Source organism: Zeugodacus cucurbitae, chromosome 2, assembly GCF_028554725.1.
Source record: "Zeugodacus cucurbitae isolate PBARC_wt_2022May chromosome 2, idZeuCucr1.2, whole genome shotgun sequence".
Lineage (NCBI taxonomy): Eukaryota > Metazoa > Arthropoda > Insecta > Diptera > Tephritidae > Zeugodacus > Zeugodacus cucurbitae.
In genome coordinates, this window is record NC_071667.1 from 19979383 (window position 1) to 19993970 (window position 14588).

At 39.0% G+C, this 14588-nt stretch overlaps 1 protein-coding gene and 1 long non-coding RNA gene across 2 annotated transcripts in view; both read left to right on the plus strand.

The window, feature by feature from the left end:
• LOC105217843 (uncharacterized) overlaps positions 1-14588 on the plus strand; it is a 64703-nt gene extending 50115 nt beyond the window's left edge. The window contains exon 2 of the long non-coding RNA XR_008471960.1: positions 13862-14588. This is a non-coding gene — a long non-coding RNA (uncharacterized LOC105217843). The remainder of the gene's footprint in view (positions 1-13861) is intronic.
• On the plus strand, positions 9844-13840 carry LOC105217838 (enhancer of split M2 protein). The gene has a single exon (XM_054234499.1). The coding sequence runs from the start codon at positions 12686-12688 to the stop codon at positions 13484-13486; it is 801 nt and encodes a 266-aa protein (XP_054090474.1). The 5' UTR covers positions 9844-12685; the 3' UTR covers positions 13487-13840.

The window sequence follows — 14588 nt, forward strand, 5'->3', positions numbered from 1 at the left end:
ATGTTTCGTCAAGGTCGTTCATCTTGAAACCGATATCAACGCCTACATATAATGTTACCAGAATTGCATTATCATCTGAATCAAATCATTCCTGGACGTAAATGTTTCAAAATCCTCAATACATGAGGAACTTTGGATCACAAACCAACGGTCAAAGGGGAATCCCGTGTTCTCTGAAAGGCCACGACATCTATTTCACCTATTTCTCACATTAAGTGCGATTTATAAAGAAACTTAGAACAATGCAACATCCAAAGAAGAGGCATTCAGGTGAAAAAGTGACAGGTTTTGATAAAACAGCGATGGCCATTGGAACGTTGAGTTGGACTGCTTAAACTTTACGAAGACTTCTCGTTGAGAGCTGATAATAATAGAACAAGCGACGAGATGAACTTGAGAAAGTGAAGCTATGTAGTTGAAGTTGAAAATGCTATTCAAATGATTGAGATCTTTAACGTATGTGCTCGATTGTAATCTCAGGTAGATTTTGAATATTTTCATAATTGTGAATAAAACAGGGATCTAGTAGGATCTAAGATAATAGCCTTCGTTCACGAACTGATACTATTTCTGTTTTTAATTAGGCTTGGCTATGAAACCTACATTCTATGGCATAAAACTCTTTAAAAATATTATTAACTCTAAAAGTCACGGATATATTGAACTACCCACTTCTTTCGGTTTTGCATGTAGAAATATTGGATTTAGTATTAAGTATACGGCAACATACTACATAGATAAATGTTTCTATATAATACTACAACGAAACACTGTCATCTACGAGGAGCTAATCACCCAACAACACCACAGCACTTGCTACAGCGCCGTTAGCTTGTCAACTTGGCGGGGGACCTTGAGTACTAAATAAAAAAAATTACAAACTAACATATATACATATTCACGTATGTAAATATATTTTATCGCGTCGACGCCAATTGTTTTGTTTTGGTGGCACAGAAGTAAATAATCGCTAACCAAACGAGCTTTGAGGTTCCTATAAACTGATAAGCTAACCCTTACTTCATTAATATCTTATTTATTATATATGTATATTATATATTTAAAATAAAATATTCACATACAATTCATTCCTATCATTTTTTGTGTACCACAGACTGTTGACTAAAAATTGTTATGGTCTATTTGGAAGACCATATTCCCCAACCACATAGATATCACTCTTCCAGTGCGGTTGAAATGTACTTAGATTCCATTATCATTGTTTGAGTGGTTTAGTGGTTTAGAATTTTTTTTTTTTTTTTAATGTCTTTGCGATATGACAATTAGGTACTATCTTTTTATTTTTATACTCTCGCAACCTGTTGCACAGAGTATAATAGTTTTGTTCACATAACGGTTGTTTGTGTCACCAAGAAATATAAGAGTTAGATATGGGGTTATATATACATAAATGATCAGGATGACGAGTAGATTTGAAATCCGTGTGTCTGTCCGTCCGTCTGTCCGTCCGTCCGTCTGTCCGTCTGTCCGTCTGTCCGTGCAAGCGATAAAAATGAAAGAAATCGGATAATAACCACGCCCACCTCCCATACAAAGATTTGGTTGAAAATTACTAAAAGTGGGTTAACTCCCTAACGAAAAACGTCAGAAACACCAAGTTTTACATAAGAAATGGCAGAAGGAAGCTGCACTGAGATTTTTTTACAAAATGGAAAATGGGCGTGGCGTCGCCCACTTATGGGTCAAAAACCATATCTCAAGAACTATTCGACCGATTTCAATGAAATTCGGTATATAACACTTTCTTGACACCCTGATGACACGGGTGGAATATGGGCGAAATCGGTTCACAACTACGTCTACTTCCCATATAACTCAATTTTGAATTCCATCTGATTCGTTCACTTTATAATGTATTCATAAGGAACCAATGAAGCTAGCGGAATAAAACTTTACACAAATACTGTATTTGAGCTGTGACATCACTTCTGGAAAAATTGTCAAAATCGGACCATGACTTTTCAAGGCCCCTGATATCGAACATGAAGAACTCAGTGCCTAAGGTTAATTTTTCACCGAAAATATAGGTAAATCCCTCAGATATTTTAATGTAATTCATTCCCTCTGAATTTTTTTCTTATAACAGTTTCTCTCTGTACCTGAAATGGTAAAAATCGGGTCATAACTTCCCCCAGATCCCATAGACCTAATTATATGTAATATTAAATTAAGTGAGCGTATAGTCTTCGATACATTGTATCTTGGTGGTGAAAACGAGTGAACGGTTTAGGAATTAGCTCAGTCCCCATATACTATTTATGATGATTTTCGTTATTCTATTGAACTTTATACCAAATATATGGGTCGACTTGTGTTATCTTTATAAAATTACATCAATAAATTGCGAGAGTATAAAATGTTCGGTTACACCCGAACTTAGCCCTTCCTTACATGTTTTATTAAATATTCTTTGGTTTACATTTATTTATATTTCATTTATTTTCATATGTATATTTTGGTTTTCAAAAAAAAAAAAAAAAAAAAAAGATTAGACGAAACCTAGGTGCAGAGAAGCAACTTACGACCTTCTATATCTCTGTGGTTTTCGAATTATCTAGATCCTTACACAAATCAATGTTTTTTGTTAAAACCGCATAAGTAGTTTATACAGAAGAAGAGAAGATTATTTAAGTATATTCTACAGTCTCAACACTCTATAGTATTAATGACGGTTTCTGAATATAGAACCAAGATATTTCAATGATTGACTTTCTTAAGCGTATTTTTATTTTGACTATTGATAGTTTGTTTATTCTTAATGAGATGTCTTTAAATGAATCGAGTTCAATGGACGAAAACAGCGCACTATTTGCAGACACAATTTAATTGAGTTAACTAATTTAATGGCCTTTTTGATTAATTAAAATTTTAATTGAGAAACCAGTTTTTGCCCTTCGCACTGCCTGCTACTCGATCAGCTGTTATAAGTTTTTGTTCTTGCTTTTCATAAGAAGTTGGTAAGTTTCAACAGCTGATTGCTATTTTTTTCAATAACCACTGCCATTATTTCTGCCAGGGATATCTACCGTCCAGTGGTATTACTGCTACTTCGCAGAGTTGCATCTCATTTTCAACTCGATTAAAAATTTAATATAGAAAAATGAGATTTTTAATTTGTATGGTAAATTGATCTAAATTAGCGCTTTAATACAGCAGAGGCCATTTTATTGATCAATTAGCTCATGTGCGAAAAGGCTATAAGGGGTTCCATTTACAAAATATATTATTTAAAATTATTTTTGGTATTTTTTAAATTAAATTTTTTTATTTATATTTTATTCATTTATTTATATTTTTTATTTATTTATATTTTTTATTTACTTCAGAAAATTTATTGACTCAGCAATTGTTTACATTTTTTTTTATTTTGAAAAAAAAAAAAATCCCTTTCATAGGACAACAAAATTTTTATTTATGTTCTTTCAAAAGGGGAATTTTGATATGTTATTGAAAATTAATTGGAATTTAAAATATTTCATTTCATGACGTATACGTCAACAAAAGGTTCAAAACTTCAACTGAAACCACATAAATTTATTAAAGCATTATTCGTTAAGGTCAAAGTGTATTCAACAAAGTGAACCAGGTATATGACATTTCATTTTTTTTACCCGAATTTGATATGTTTGTTCAAAAGTAAACAAATTTCAAACCAAAAAAAAAATATTTTTTAAATGAATAAAAGAAAATGCCGAATACTTTCAGCTTAGGCAAAACAACTCATGGAAGCAATTTACTAAGGTTTTGTGCTCCAACTGAAAATTGCAAACAATTTTATCAATATATATTATATTGTTAAAGTTAAAAAAGACGGGTTAATGTAAACAAATACATGAATTGTTTACTATTTTATTGTCAAAAGCGGGTATGTCAAATACTTAGTTCACTTTGTTGAATACACTTTGGTTAAGGTAAACTTATGACAACCCCAAAAAAAAAAAAAACAAAAATACTTAAAAGCTTTAAAAGATATGTGAAGAACTGAGAGTTTTTGACTAAAAAACTACACTCTGGGGGTTCCTTATTGCCTGTGGAGGCCGGCGAAATATTGGAGTAAAAACTTTCACTATAGTTTCGTTTTTTTACCACGAATGGTCAAGTGGTAATTACATAGCTAACCAACTCAATTACGACGGATACTAGTTGCTCACTATTTAGTGCCGAATATTATTAAACATGCTCATAACGATCCATTAAGCGCAGGCTTTCAAAAACTTAAGAGTTCCCACGCTAATACCGCCGCGCCGCAACTGGAGCACGATAAAAGACCTTCAATTAACATTCGATCACAAAAAATAGAAGAAAAAATACGAAAATTACGAGTTTTCATAGTAAAAAATTTCAGCAACGTATGATTTCCGCTTGACAAATCGTTTAACACGCTTCATGAGCCAAAATACAAAAAAATGAAAAAAAAAATATTAATAATAAACTACGTAAACAAGTGAGTCCAAAGCTGTGAGCCGGCTAGAGGTCAGTGTCATAGCGACTGTGCGCTGACGATGGAGAGATCGTTGGTGGCGACGACGGCAAGTTCGGTGGTGTCGGGCGGTGGATATGGTGGTGTTGAGCCAAATTAAACGGTCATTAGCGTGTGTCGAGTGGCCAACATTGCAAAGTGTCACAAAGCGCTTGCCTAATGTCAGCGACGCCAGCAAAGAGGTCATAAACTGGCTGCCGCGGCACTTGAACGCGAAAGAAACGCGAGCGCTGCAGAAATGAACGGTGCTAAAACTAAAAAGCGAAATAAAATTAAAAACAGTAGTAAATATATAAAAAAAAAAAACAATAAAATAAAAATACTACTATGTAAAGTGCGGCGCTGAAACTGCTTTTTTTGATGGCGGCGACGCAACAACAACTCAACGCCCAATTACGTATGCTCCAACACTTTAACACTCGTTGTTATTGCTGTCGTTGCGCTGATGACTTTTGCAATGTTGTTGCTGCTAATGATAATGACGATCATAACTGTTGTTGTTGTTATTTTTGTTAGCTGTGCACTTGCCGCTCACTGCATGTTGATTTTGTCTGCCAGGCATGCGACTCTTCGTGCTGTTGCAATTGCTGCCACTGTTACGGCAGTTGTTGTTGCCGTTGAGGTTGCGGTTGCTAAATGTGTGGCGTGGCGTGGCTCAGCGTGGCACGACACCAAATCAAACCGTGAGAAAGTGCTAAAGCGTATGATTGGAATACTTCGAGTGCGGCAATGACTGGATTGCGCCGCGTTAAGTTTGGCTTGCTCAGTCTCGCGCATGACGAATAAATGAATAATGCATGAGTAGTCAGCTCGTACTAAAACGACGTTGTTATTGGCTGTGAGTGGATTGAAAATTGTGTTTAAGCCGAAATTGCATACCACTTGATGTAACGTTGTCTAGTCAGTGAGGAAACCCGAGGAAACTCTTGGAAGGCGGTTTTAAATAGAGCGGGTCGACATGTATACATTTTAATCTCTATTTTCCGTAAATTCTATTTCAAAGTTAGTAAAAAAATCAAGTCTCAAGTCAGGCCTAACCATGTCATAACCATATACCCATGATTCGTGATCGAAACCAAACTCTAGTGGTTACAATGAAAGAGCCCAGGAGAGCAAACGCACGACAAGTTTTATAATTTTTTCGACAGCAGGAAATCGCCGATAATTGGCCTAGACAGGATATTTTGATTCGTTAAGAAAAGCTCATACCGACAGCATCATATTTCTCTTCTAGCTCATGGCTACCTGAATTCTAGAATTCACCATCGACAATTCAGTCTACAAACGAGTAGATAGTCCGATGTTATATAAACGCTAACGGTACATTATGTGGACACAGCTTGTAAGCACATGGACTTTATTTTTCTGATCTATTGGCTCGCAGTGATTCTTGAACGATCTAAAATAACTAACACTGACATGGAAAGGAACGGTTTTCCGCTCTCTATGAAGCGAAAGCTCGAACAGACTACTCATTAAATAATTGAAAAAAGTTTGAGCTGGATATGAGATCTGAAGTTTTCTAAATATCTAGCATTCGTTCGAAGACTTCTAATATAATACCTGAAGCAACTTCCAGCCACTACGGCCTAAAGGACCGAACCTTAAGAAGAGCTCTGGTATTAGTCACGGTTTTCTTGTGACATCATGTCATATATGGTATACCTAACTCCGTCTTGTGACTAATACCAGCTCGCACAACAGTAAAGAGATTCGCAAATAAGGAGCTCACAAATCGAGAGCTGCAATGCCATTTTCGTATGCACGTCTGGAGAGACAAGCTAAAGCGAACTCAATTGCCGGCACTAAGCAATGCAAGTGAAAACCACAAACGACCCACAATCGCACAAGCAATTGCCTCCAGCTGAATCAGCGAAAACCGTAGAAGCCATGCGCTAAGCGACTTGGCCAAACGAGCGAACGTTAGTTAAGATTAATTGCGACGTAGTAGCCGCGAGTACACAAACTTCCAAACTGGCTGTTGACTTCGATTGTCGAACAACTGCGAGTGTGCGCGAGCTGTTGGCACGGCGGTTTTTGGCCAACTCGACTGGCAGACATAAGGTGAGGAGCGAGCGCGCACTTTGCACACGCGATTGGCACGCGGCTATTTTGCGACGCATGCTGCTAACGTTGCATTTTAAGCGACAAACTCTTCGCCCGTGTGCCCAGAGTCTCTGTGTGACTTGGTGTTGCTTTTGTTGTCGATCGTGTAGCACCTAAGCAAAAAACACTGTCGTTTATTAGCAACGTTGTTGTTATTTGTATTGTAGTTGTATTGCTGCTGTGGTGTCATGTGGCGTTGGTGGGTTTGTTGGAAGGCGCAACCCATGGACACCATTCCGGCTGCGCGTGGAAATAAATTGTGGGTCGAGTTGATTGCAATTGTGTGGTGTCTTTTTAGTAAGAGGTATGCATTGATGTGTGTGTATTTTGTGTAAGGAGTCATTTGTTGGTTTGATTAAATGCATTGAATCGTATGCAAATTGCAAAAGGCGGACAAATGACTGTTATCATAATGACTTTATGAAAAGCTTTTGAGCGTTATTGGAGTGATTTATTTTTTGTATATTTGTGACAAGTATCGGAAATATGTAAATGTGTGGTTATTTATGCGAACATTACCATAGCAGTGTCTTTTGAGATCGGAACTATCAGTTCCTCTAAGCGGAGTTTCGGTTATTCGGGGGTTGGACTCTATGCTATAGCAAAAGTAGTTCTTCTAAGGTCATTTCATCTAGTGGTTCACTAATATTTCATTCCCAGTTCACCGGAAACTTCTTCCTCCTCTTATTTGGCACTACAACAGTTGTTCGGTCTGACCTGAGAACACAAAACTTCGCCAGTTGCCTCTAGCCTTTGCGAAGTCACGCCAGTTATACATCCCAAGTGCAGCCTATTTCTTCTATCCTTTGAGAAGTCACGCCACATGTGGATCCGAAGTTCAGACAGGTCCTTATGCACTTGGTCCTTCCATTGGATGCGTGAAGGTCAATGCATTGACCTTGCTTGTCAACCCATGTGTCTCGAATTGAATGATCTTGTCACTGGAGCATCGTCTTCCATTCGTACGACATGGCCTAACCAGTGCGCTTTACTATATCCATGTTCGCGGTGCCATCTTCTTCGGTACACCTCGCGCACACAGACGGCTCTAAAGATTTTGCGGAGAACTGTTCTCTCGCATACTCCAAGTACCTACTCATCTCGGATTATCATGGTCCATGCTTTGTGTAATAGGACGGGAATGATGACATACTTATAGAGCGAAATTTTTGTTCGTCGAGAGAGGGATCTGCTTCTCAATTGCCTATCGATCCCAGAGTAGCAGCTATTGGTAAGAGTTATTCTGCGCTTAATCTTCAGACTTAGATTGTTGCTTGCATTTATGTTAGTTCCGATATAACAAAGTCCTTAACTTTTTTTTAAATATATAGCTGCCAACAGTGACGTAGTTCCCAAGACGCGAGAAATCTTTGTATGTAGCCTCCATGTACTTTATCTTGCACTCGTTCACCACATGACCAACCTCTTCCGAAACCCTTTTTAGCCTGAAAAAGCTGTTCTGACGGCTATGTTGGTAAGGCCTATGATGTCAGTACCCACAAATTGAATGTATATTAATTGTTTCGTAAGGTCTGTCATTCCAAGTCATTTTTGGAATTCTCAGCTCGTAAAATTTCAACCATGGCGAAATTTTCCTCAAAATACTCCCAACCAAAAACAATCCAATTCACACTTCTCCGACTTTTCCAGACGCGTACAAATTCTGAAACATATTGTGACATAATATGCAAAAACAGTAACAACAATATCTTTGCTATTATCGGATATCGTCTACACTCGTCCAACGGCCAAATTTCTAGAGCAGGTGTAACGGTAGTGCTAAATAGCACAATCAAATCCAAACCGTTAATATTTTTTTGACTAGTCAAATGCGATTTGTTGTTGTTCCCTTTTATTTTACGCAGAATCTCAAGCGTTCCTTGTAGGGGAGAGTGAAGGTTGAAAATTTGGTTCCCACCATTTGCGACTGCATTAAATCCTGCGCACAGCACTTAGGACCTTTTTCATAACAATCAATACATTACATTACATACATACAGATGTATTAAGGCAGCAAATCGAATGTCACTGTGACACCTGCAATCGCCTGAGCGTCACACAGTAGCCGAACCGAGTGACAGGAGTACAAAAACAAGAAGTAAAACAAAAACACACACACTTACAGACAGACATATAAGTATGTATACCCGCAAGTTGATAAGCGCTCATTTGTATGTTTACCCTCGTACAGCATCCCAGAAAGGTCAAATCGCAGCGCAGCAATGTCAGGTGGCAAGTGTTGCTACGAAATCGTAGCGTGGGAATGTCAAAAAAAAAACCGCCAAACTCAACTGAAACTGAAAACGACATGTATGTGTGCTTGTTATTGTTGTTATTGTTAATATTATTATTATTGTGTGTTGTTATCAAAGCGTACAGTACATTCCCCTACAATGTTGCACGTTCACTACAACTGCTTGACTTAGGGGCGCGAAATTTTCTACTTCAGCGTGCACACGTAACATTGCTGGGCGAGCGCGGTGGGGAGTGTGGCTTGAGAAATATCAGTGCAATAAATAATTCCACTCAATGAGCAGTTTGTATGGCTGTACATTTTTGGGCACTCGCAGTGCAGTAATGCAACGGTATATGTGCACCCCGCCACTGGTAACCCCATCAAGAGCCTATATAAGTGAACCAGTGCTTGCATCGTGTGTGTGTGTGATTGGTGCGTAATCGAAAACCTGCTTTGACAACAAAATCAATTTCATCATCTTTATTATGCCATGCACACGTACAAGTGCGCTCAAATACGCATTTATAGCTGCGCATGAGTTGAACTGCGTTGCGCATGCGCAAACTGTGCCGTGCATTGTTGGAGTGTTGCTATGTATGAGTATACGTACCGTTGCAGCCGGCTGCCATCAACTGTCAGCTGTGCGCGTAAATCCTTGCGTGGGAACCTGCCGAAAATCCTTCTTCCCACGGCCAAGCAGCAGCAAACAACAAACAACCTGCTACGCGCACTAAAGTAACCACTGAGCGTGATTGCTTTCTTTGTTTCCGTTGTGTGCGCGCAGACGCAGCGTGTACCGGTGTATTGGTTCGTATGTATGTTGCGGTGCCTCTGCACCCCAAAACAGCGGTAGCTCTCTTACGGCTACAACGCAGTTAATCTCAAGTGTTTATGCAGTTTATAAGCAGTTTATGCAGTTTATAAGCAGTTTATAAGCAGTTTATGCAGTGTATAGAGTAGAGAAGTAGTGTGAAGAGGAAGCACAAGAGCTGTAGAAGAAATCAGTATGCGCAGCTGTGTTCTCAAGTGGCCATCATTATCACTCTCATAGTACGAGTAACTGCGCTTCAACGGTCTGGTCTGTTCGTCCGTCCATACTCAGCGCTCGTCGGTACGCATCGCGCATTCAAAATCAGAACAGTCCAAAATGTAACAACAATAAACACGACGAAATGCGACCGGACCATACTCATACCCGCGTTAGTCGAAAAAATTCTCAAAAAATAAACATTTCTACTCACTGCATCCGTTTTGCGGACACACGGTTGTTTGGTTCCCAAGGAATTCTCACAAAAACTCACTTCCTTTTACTCGTGGCCATGCTTCTACATTACCAAAAAAAAAATCATATCAAAAACTTTGTATTTGTAGTTTGTTTAGCTTTTTTTGTTTGTTTTCAAAATGAGCGCCGCTCATTCGCCTTAAAGCGCGCGGCGCTGCGTCGCTACCAAAAAAAATTCAACAAGTAATTAGTAATAAAGTGTCGACGAGGCCAAGTGAATGCGAGTTGAAGTGAGCGAATAAGTTAGTGAGGCATGTAGTTATGTCCACTCACTAACATCACTCACATTTTTACATTTTAATTTTCGGGATTATAAGAATTGAAATTCGAGATTCCGTTACTTTTTTTAACGATTTTAACGAATATCTTTACTTTTTATATTTCGGGTTTCGGGATCCCGATACCCTACAACATCTTTATTTTCTATACTTCTCGAGATCCCGGAGCATGTTCGAAAGAAATGTCTTTTATTAACATTATGTACTAACAATGGGCCTCATAAAAGCCTAGGTAGGTCAGACAACATATTTACCTAACATTATGTAAAAGAGGCCAAAGAGGAAAATAAATATGTCCGGTTGTTTTTTAAACCAACATCGGCCCCATTCAGGGGACTATGTTTTCAAAACAACATCCCGAATATTTTTGGCTCATTACGGAATGTTTGTTTGAATAAATATCGTCCAACTATGAAACAAAAAGTAATAATATTTATTACTATTTGTATTCATTAAAATTTATTTCATAAATACATTGATTTCATACAAATAATATTGCTCGAATCCCGCAATTTCGGGATTCCAACACTAAATGTAGTCGTCTGCGCAGATCGTTACTTTTGCTAAGGCACACACCTGTTGTTGTTACTCTGCCATCATCACACTACATACAGGGTCATTAGACGAGTTTCCAATACAAAAGTGCAGGAGAATTCAAGTGGATGCGTCATTTCTTGGTTGTGTTTGCTACTCACCCTGTCTGTGATTTGTGCCGAAATTGGTTGCGCTACAGTCGGTCAAATTAAATTCGAAAAAATTACTAGATCGAACTGAACGGCTTCGAGCCCAAAAGAGATACGCAGACCAAATAAGATATTCCTTCCTTAGTAATAATTATTTTTGTTTTTGAGTTGATTTTCAAATATTTCGGTTAGGTTAGGTTAGGTTAGTCTGGAAGGGTAATAAGCCACTCACAGACAAGTTTTGGTCCTTTGCGATATCAGATAGAGAGCCGGCACATAGTCCATGAGGCGTAGGTATCCTTTAGACGGGAATTTTAAAGGGTTCCGTGACTTCAATTTCGATACTTCTTCCAGATCGTCATACCCAAGTGCTGGAGGCATTGCTTTGCCAATGCAGGACAAGCGTACAAGAGTTGCTCCATTGATTCTCTGATACCTTGTTCTTGACATTTTCTGCAGTCATCTCGGACTGTCAGTTCCGTCTTACAGGGGTGCGCCGCCACCCGACAGTGGCCATGCGCCGAGGTAGTACCTCTCTACCGAATACCAATTCATCCAAATACAAGTAAGTAATCGCTTCCCGATACTCATAGCTAAGAGCCAGATTGTAGAGCTCTTCAAAGTCGCCACGACCGATGGCAAACACCTCAGTCTATTTGCCACACGATATCATGGTACATCCTGTTAAAATGAGAGAAATGTATTATCAAGAAAAAACACACACGTAATTAAAAAACATTTACCCAAAAAATTGTTTCCCACACTTTTTCCTTACCATTTATGGGCGCTCGCATGCACACACACACACGCGCACTTGAGCGCATCAGCTCTCATATTTAGTCAGCGCAGGTTTTTGGTTAATTTTTGAGCAAGCAATACCAAACAGCTGCTGTTGTAGTTGTTGTCGTCGCTGTTGCATGCTACCTGCGCTGCATACTCAGTTAGCTGGGTTAGGGTTTATGACTCTGCCTATTGCTCGTACAGCTCTGCTGTGCCATCACAATGTCGACAGTGCGTTGACTTGTGTTGCCCTTTTGGGTCAGACACACGAGCAACAACTAGTGGTAGTGGTAGAGAGCGCAGAGAAGAGCGCGGTGAGGGTAACATGGGAAATATACAATGTATGATTCCTGTTGGAATTTCTCTACCAGCCAACAAGCCAGCCAGCCAGAATTGGGAAGTGCAGTTGAGCGGCGCTCAGCTGAGTGCAGAATTACTGGAGACGCGTCGCTGTACGACGTTGTTGCCGTCGTCGTCTCGTATTTCTGCTTTCCTTCAGCTGCGTTGGTTCACACGATCGATCGATGAATGGTTGGTTGGCTAGTTTGTTGGTAGGTTTGCTTGTTTGGTCGGCCTGGTCGACTGCGGATGGTTTGTCGTTGTATAAAAACGTACGGATGCAAGCGCAACAGCATCAGTTCATCAACAACTTTCACAGCGAGAACACGTGAAGCGAGCAAGCCAAAAATTCATATTAACATTTTTTCTAAATGAACGTGTAAATTAACAGTTAATACTGTGGCATATTATTGATAAGAGACTTTTGAATAACTCGATTCTGTGCGGAAATAAATATTTTGTAAACAGTAAAAACAAAAAATGTATACGGATACAAAGAATCTCGCACATCAGCTGGCCGACATGAGCCTCAACGCGGCAAATACAACTTTAACAACCACCACCACCACCTCAGCGGAGAAGTCCAAGCGCAAACTTTGCAAAATGTGGCGTCCACTACTCCGGTTAATGGCACGCAAGCGCAACAGCAGCCACAACACAGCTAATGGCAATTCGCATGCCACCACACTACACCCCAACAATGTACACCTCAACAACACAATCCCCACAAAAACACAAGCCAATGGCAGCGAGGAGTGGCCCACAGCGCATATCGAGGACTACGCCAGTCTCATGCGCAAAATGAGCTTAAAAGAGCAGTGCAATCATGGCGCAGCAGAGGCGGCCAGCACAAGCGCTGTGCCCGAATGGGAGCGCCCCTGTCAGGCAAGTGCCAAATTCGCAACAACAGTGATCAGCAGTGCGAGTATTGAGAAGACGCCGGCCAGCACGTGTGCGCATTGTGTCTACGGACGTAATTGTCAGCATGAACAGTTTCATCATCACATCTGTGATGCGGCCACACAAGCCACAACCGCAAACGAAACAACAACAGCAGCGTCAACCACGGCAGGCACCCCATATTGGCCCACAATGCCAGTGCCAGAGGGTACAGCGGCGTTGTCTCAGCACGCGCTCGCCGAACTGCCCATACAGTACATGCACACAGACGATGGCACCTTTTTCTGGACGAATGCACAGGAGAAAACCGATGATGACCTACTCACAGCGTGGTTGTGTCAGAGTTGGCGTCAGCTGCCTCTCCAAGCGGCGCTGCTGTGAATGTGCTTTCGCAGTGCTTTCACAACAACACTCTCTGTGTGTGTTGAAAGACAGGGACTTTCATTACTTTCATCAGGGATCTCATTGTTATTTAGCTTAATTTATACAAATTTACATATATGTTTTAGTATAATTGAATTCTTAGTATGTAATGCTAATAGAAATCTACAAGAATAAGTACGTGGAGTACATTTCATAACAACATTTGTTTGCAATATAATTATTTGTGATATGCCTAACTTAACTAATACATTTAAATGTTAAAATAGTTTTCTTAAAAAATGAAAAAAAAAAAATATTTACAGTAAAATATGTACAACAATAAAAACCAGTAGAAATAAATTTTAAACGAAATTACTGTCTTTTCAATTTCAGAAAATAGTTTGAGATGTGCTGCTAATCTTCCAGTAAAAAGGGTTGAGCTTTCACATAAAGCTTAAAAGCGTGAAAGTTCTACTTAGATTTGAACATTCTTAGCACCGACTTTTAGCCCACCTAAATTGTTGCATTTATTACAATATTCAGCATTATACAATATTTTAGAAATAAGCTCATTTACTGAAATTTTTTAAAAAAGGACATTCGAAATATTCGAAGGTTATTAGTTCAATTAACAACCAATCAACTCCAAAAGATGGAATAATCATACTATTTGACGCAATTAATTTGATTTTTAGTTAAGCTTCGATCTTTATACCAAAAAGGTTGACTTATCACTAACAATATCACAAACACCTTGAGTTCCAGTTTTTAGGAATTGGTGGTTTTATTTGAAACAGTCGATTTAAAAACAATCAACGAAAAAAATTTCGATTTCAAAATGATCAACGAACATTTGGAGATCAAAAAGAACGTTCCACAGACTGAGTAGTCAATGGTGTTTAAATCCCACTTTAGAATAATTGCTGATAATACTCATCGCCACATACTAAAAGAACATATTTTACTAGGTTCAGTGTTGGAAAAGGTCAATTTAACCTAATGTCAACCGATTTACACACGAGTGGGCGAAGAAAACATAGAAGACATAGTTTCTTAAGGACGATATAGTAGAACCTAATATTGAGAATACGGATTAACAATTTGTTTTGACCAATGCATT

Coding starts and splice junctions, on each gene's coding strand:
- LOC105217838 (XM_054234499.1), top strand. CDS start 12,686: ATGTATACGGATACAAAGAATCTCGCACATCAGCTGGCCGACATGAGC.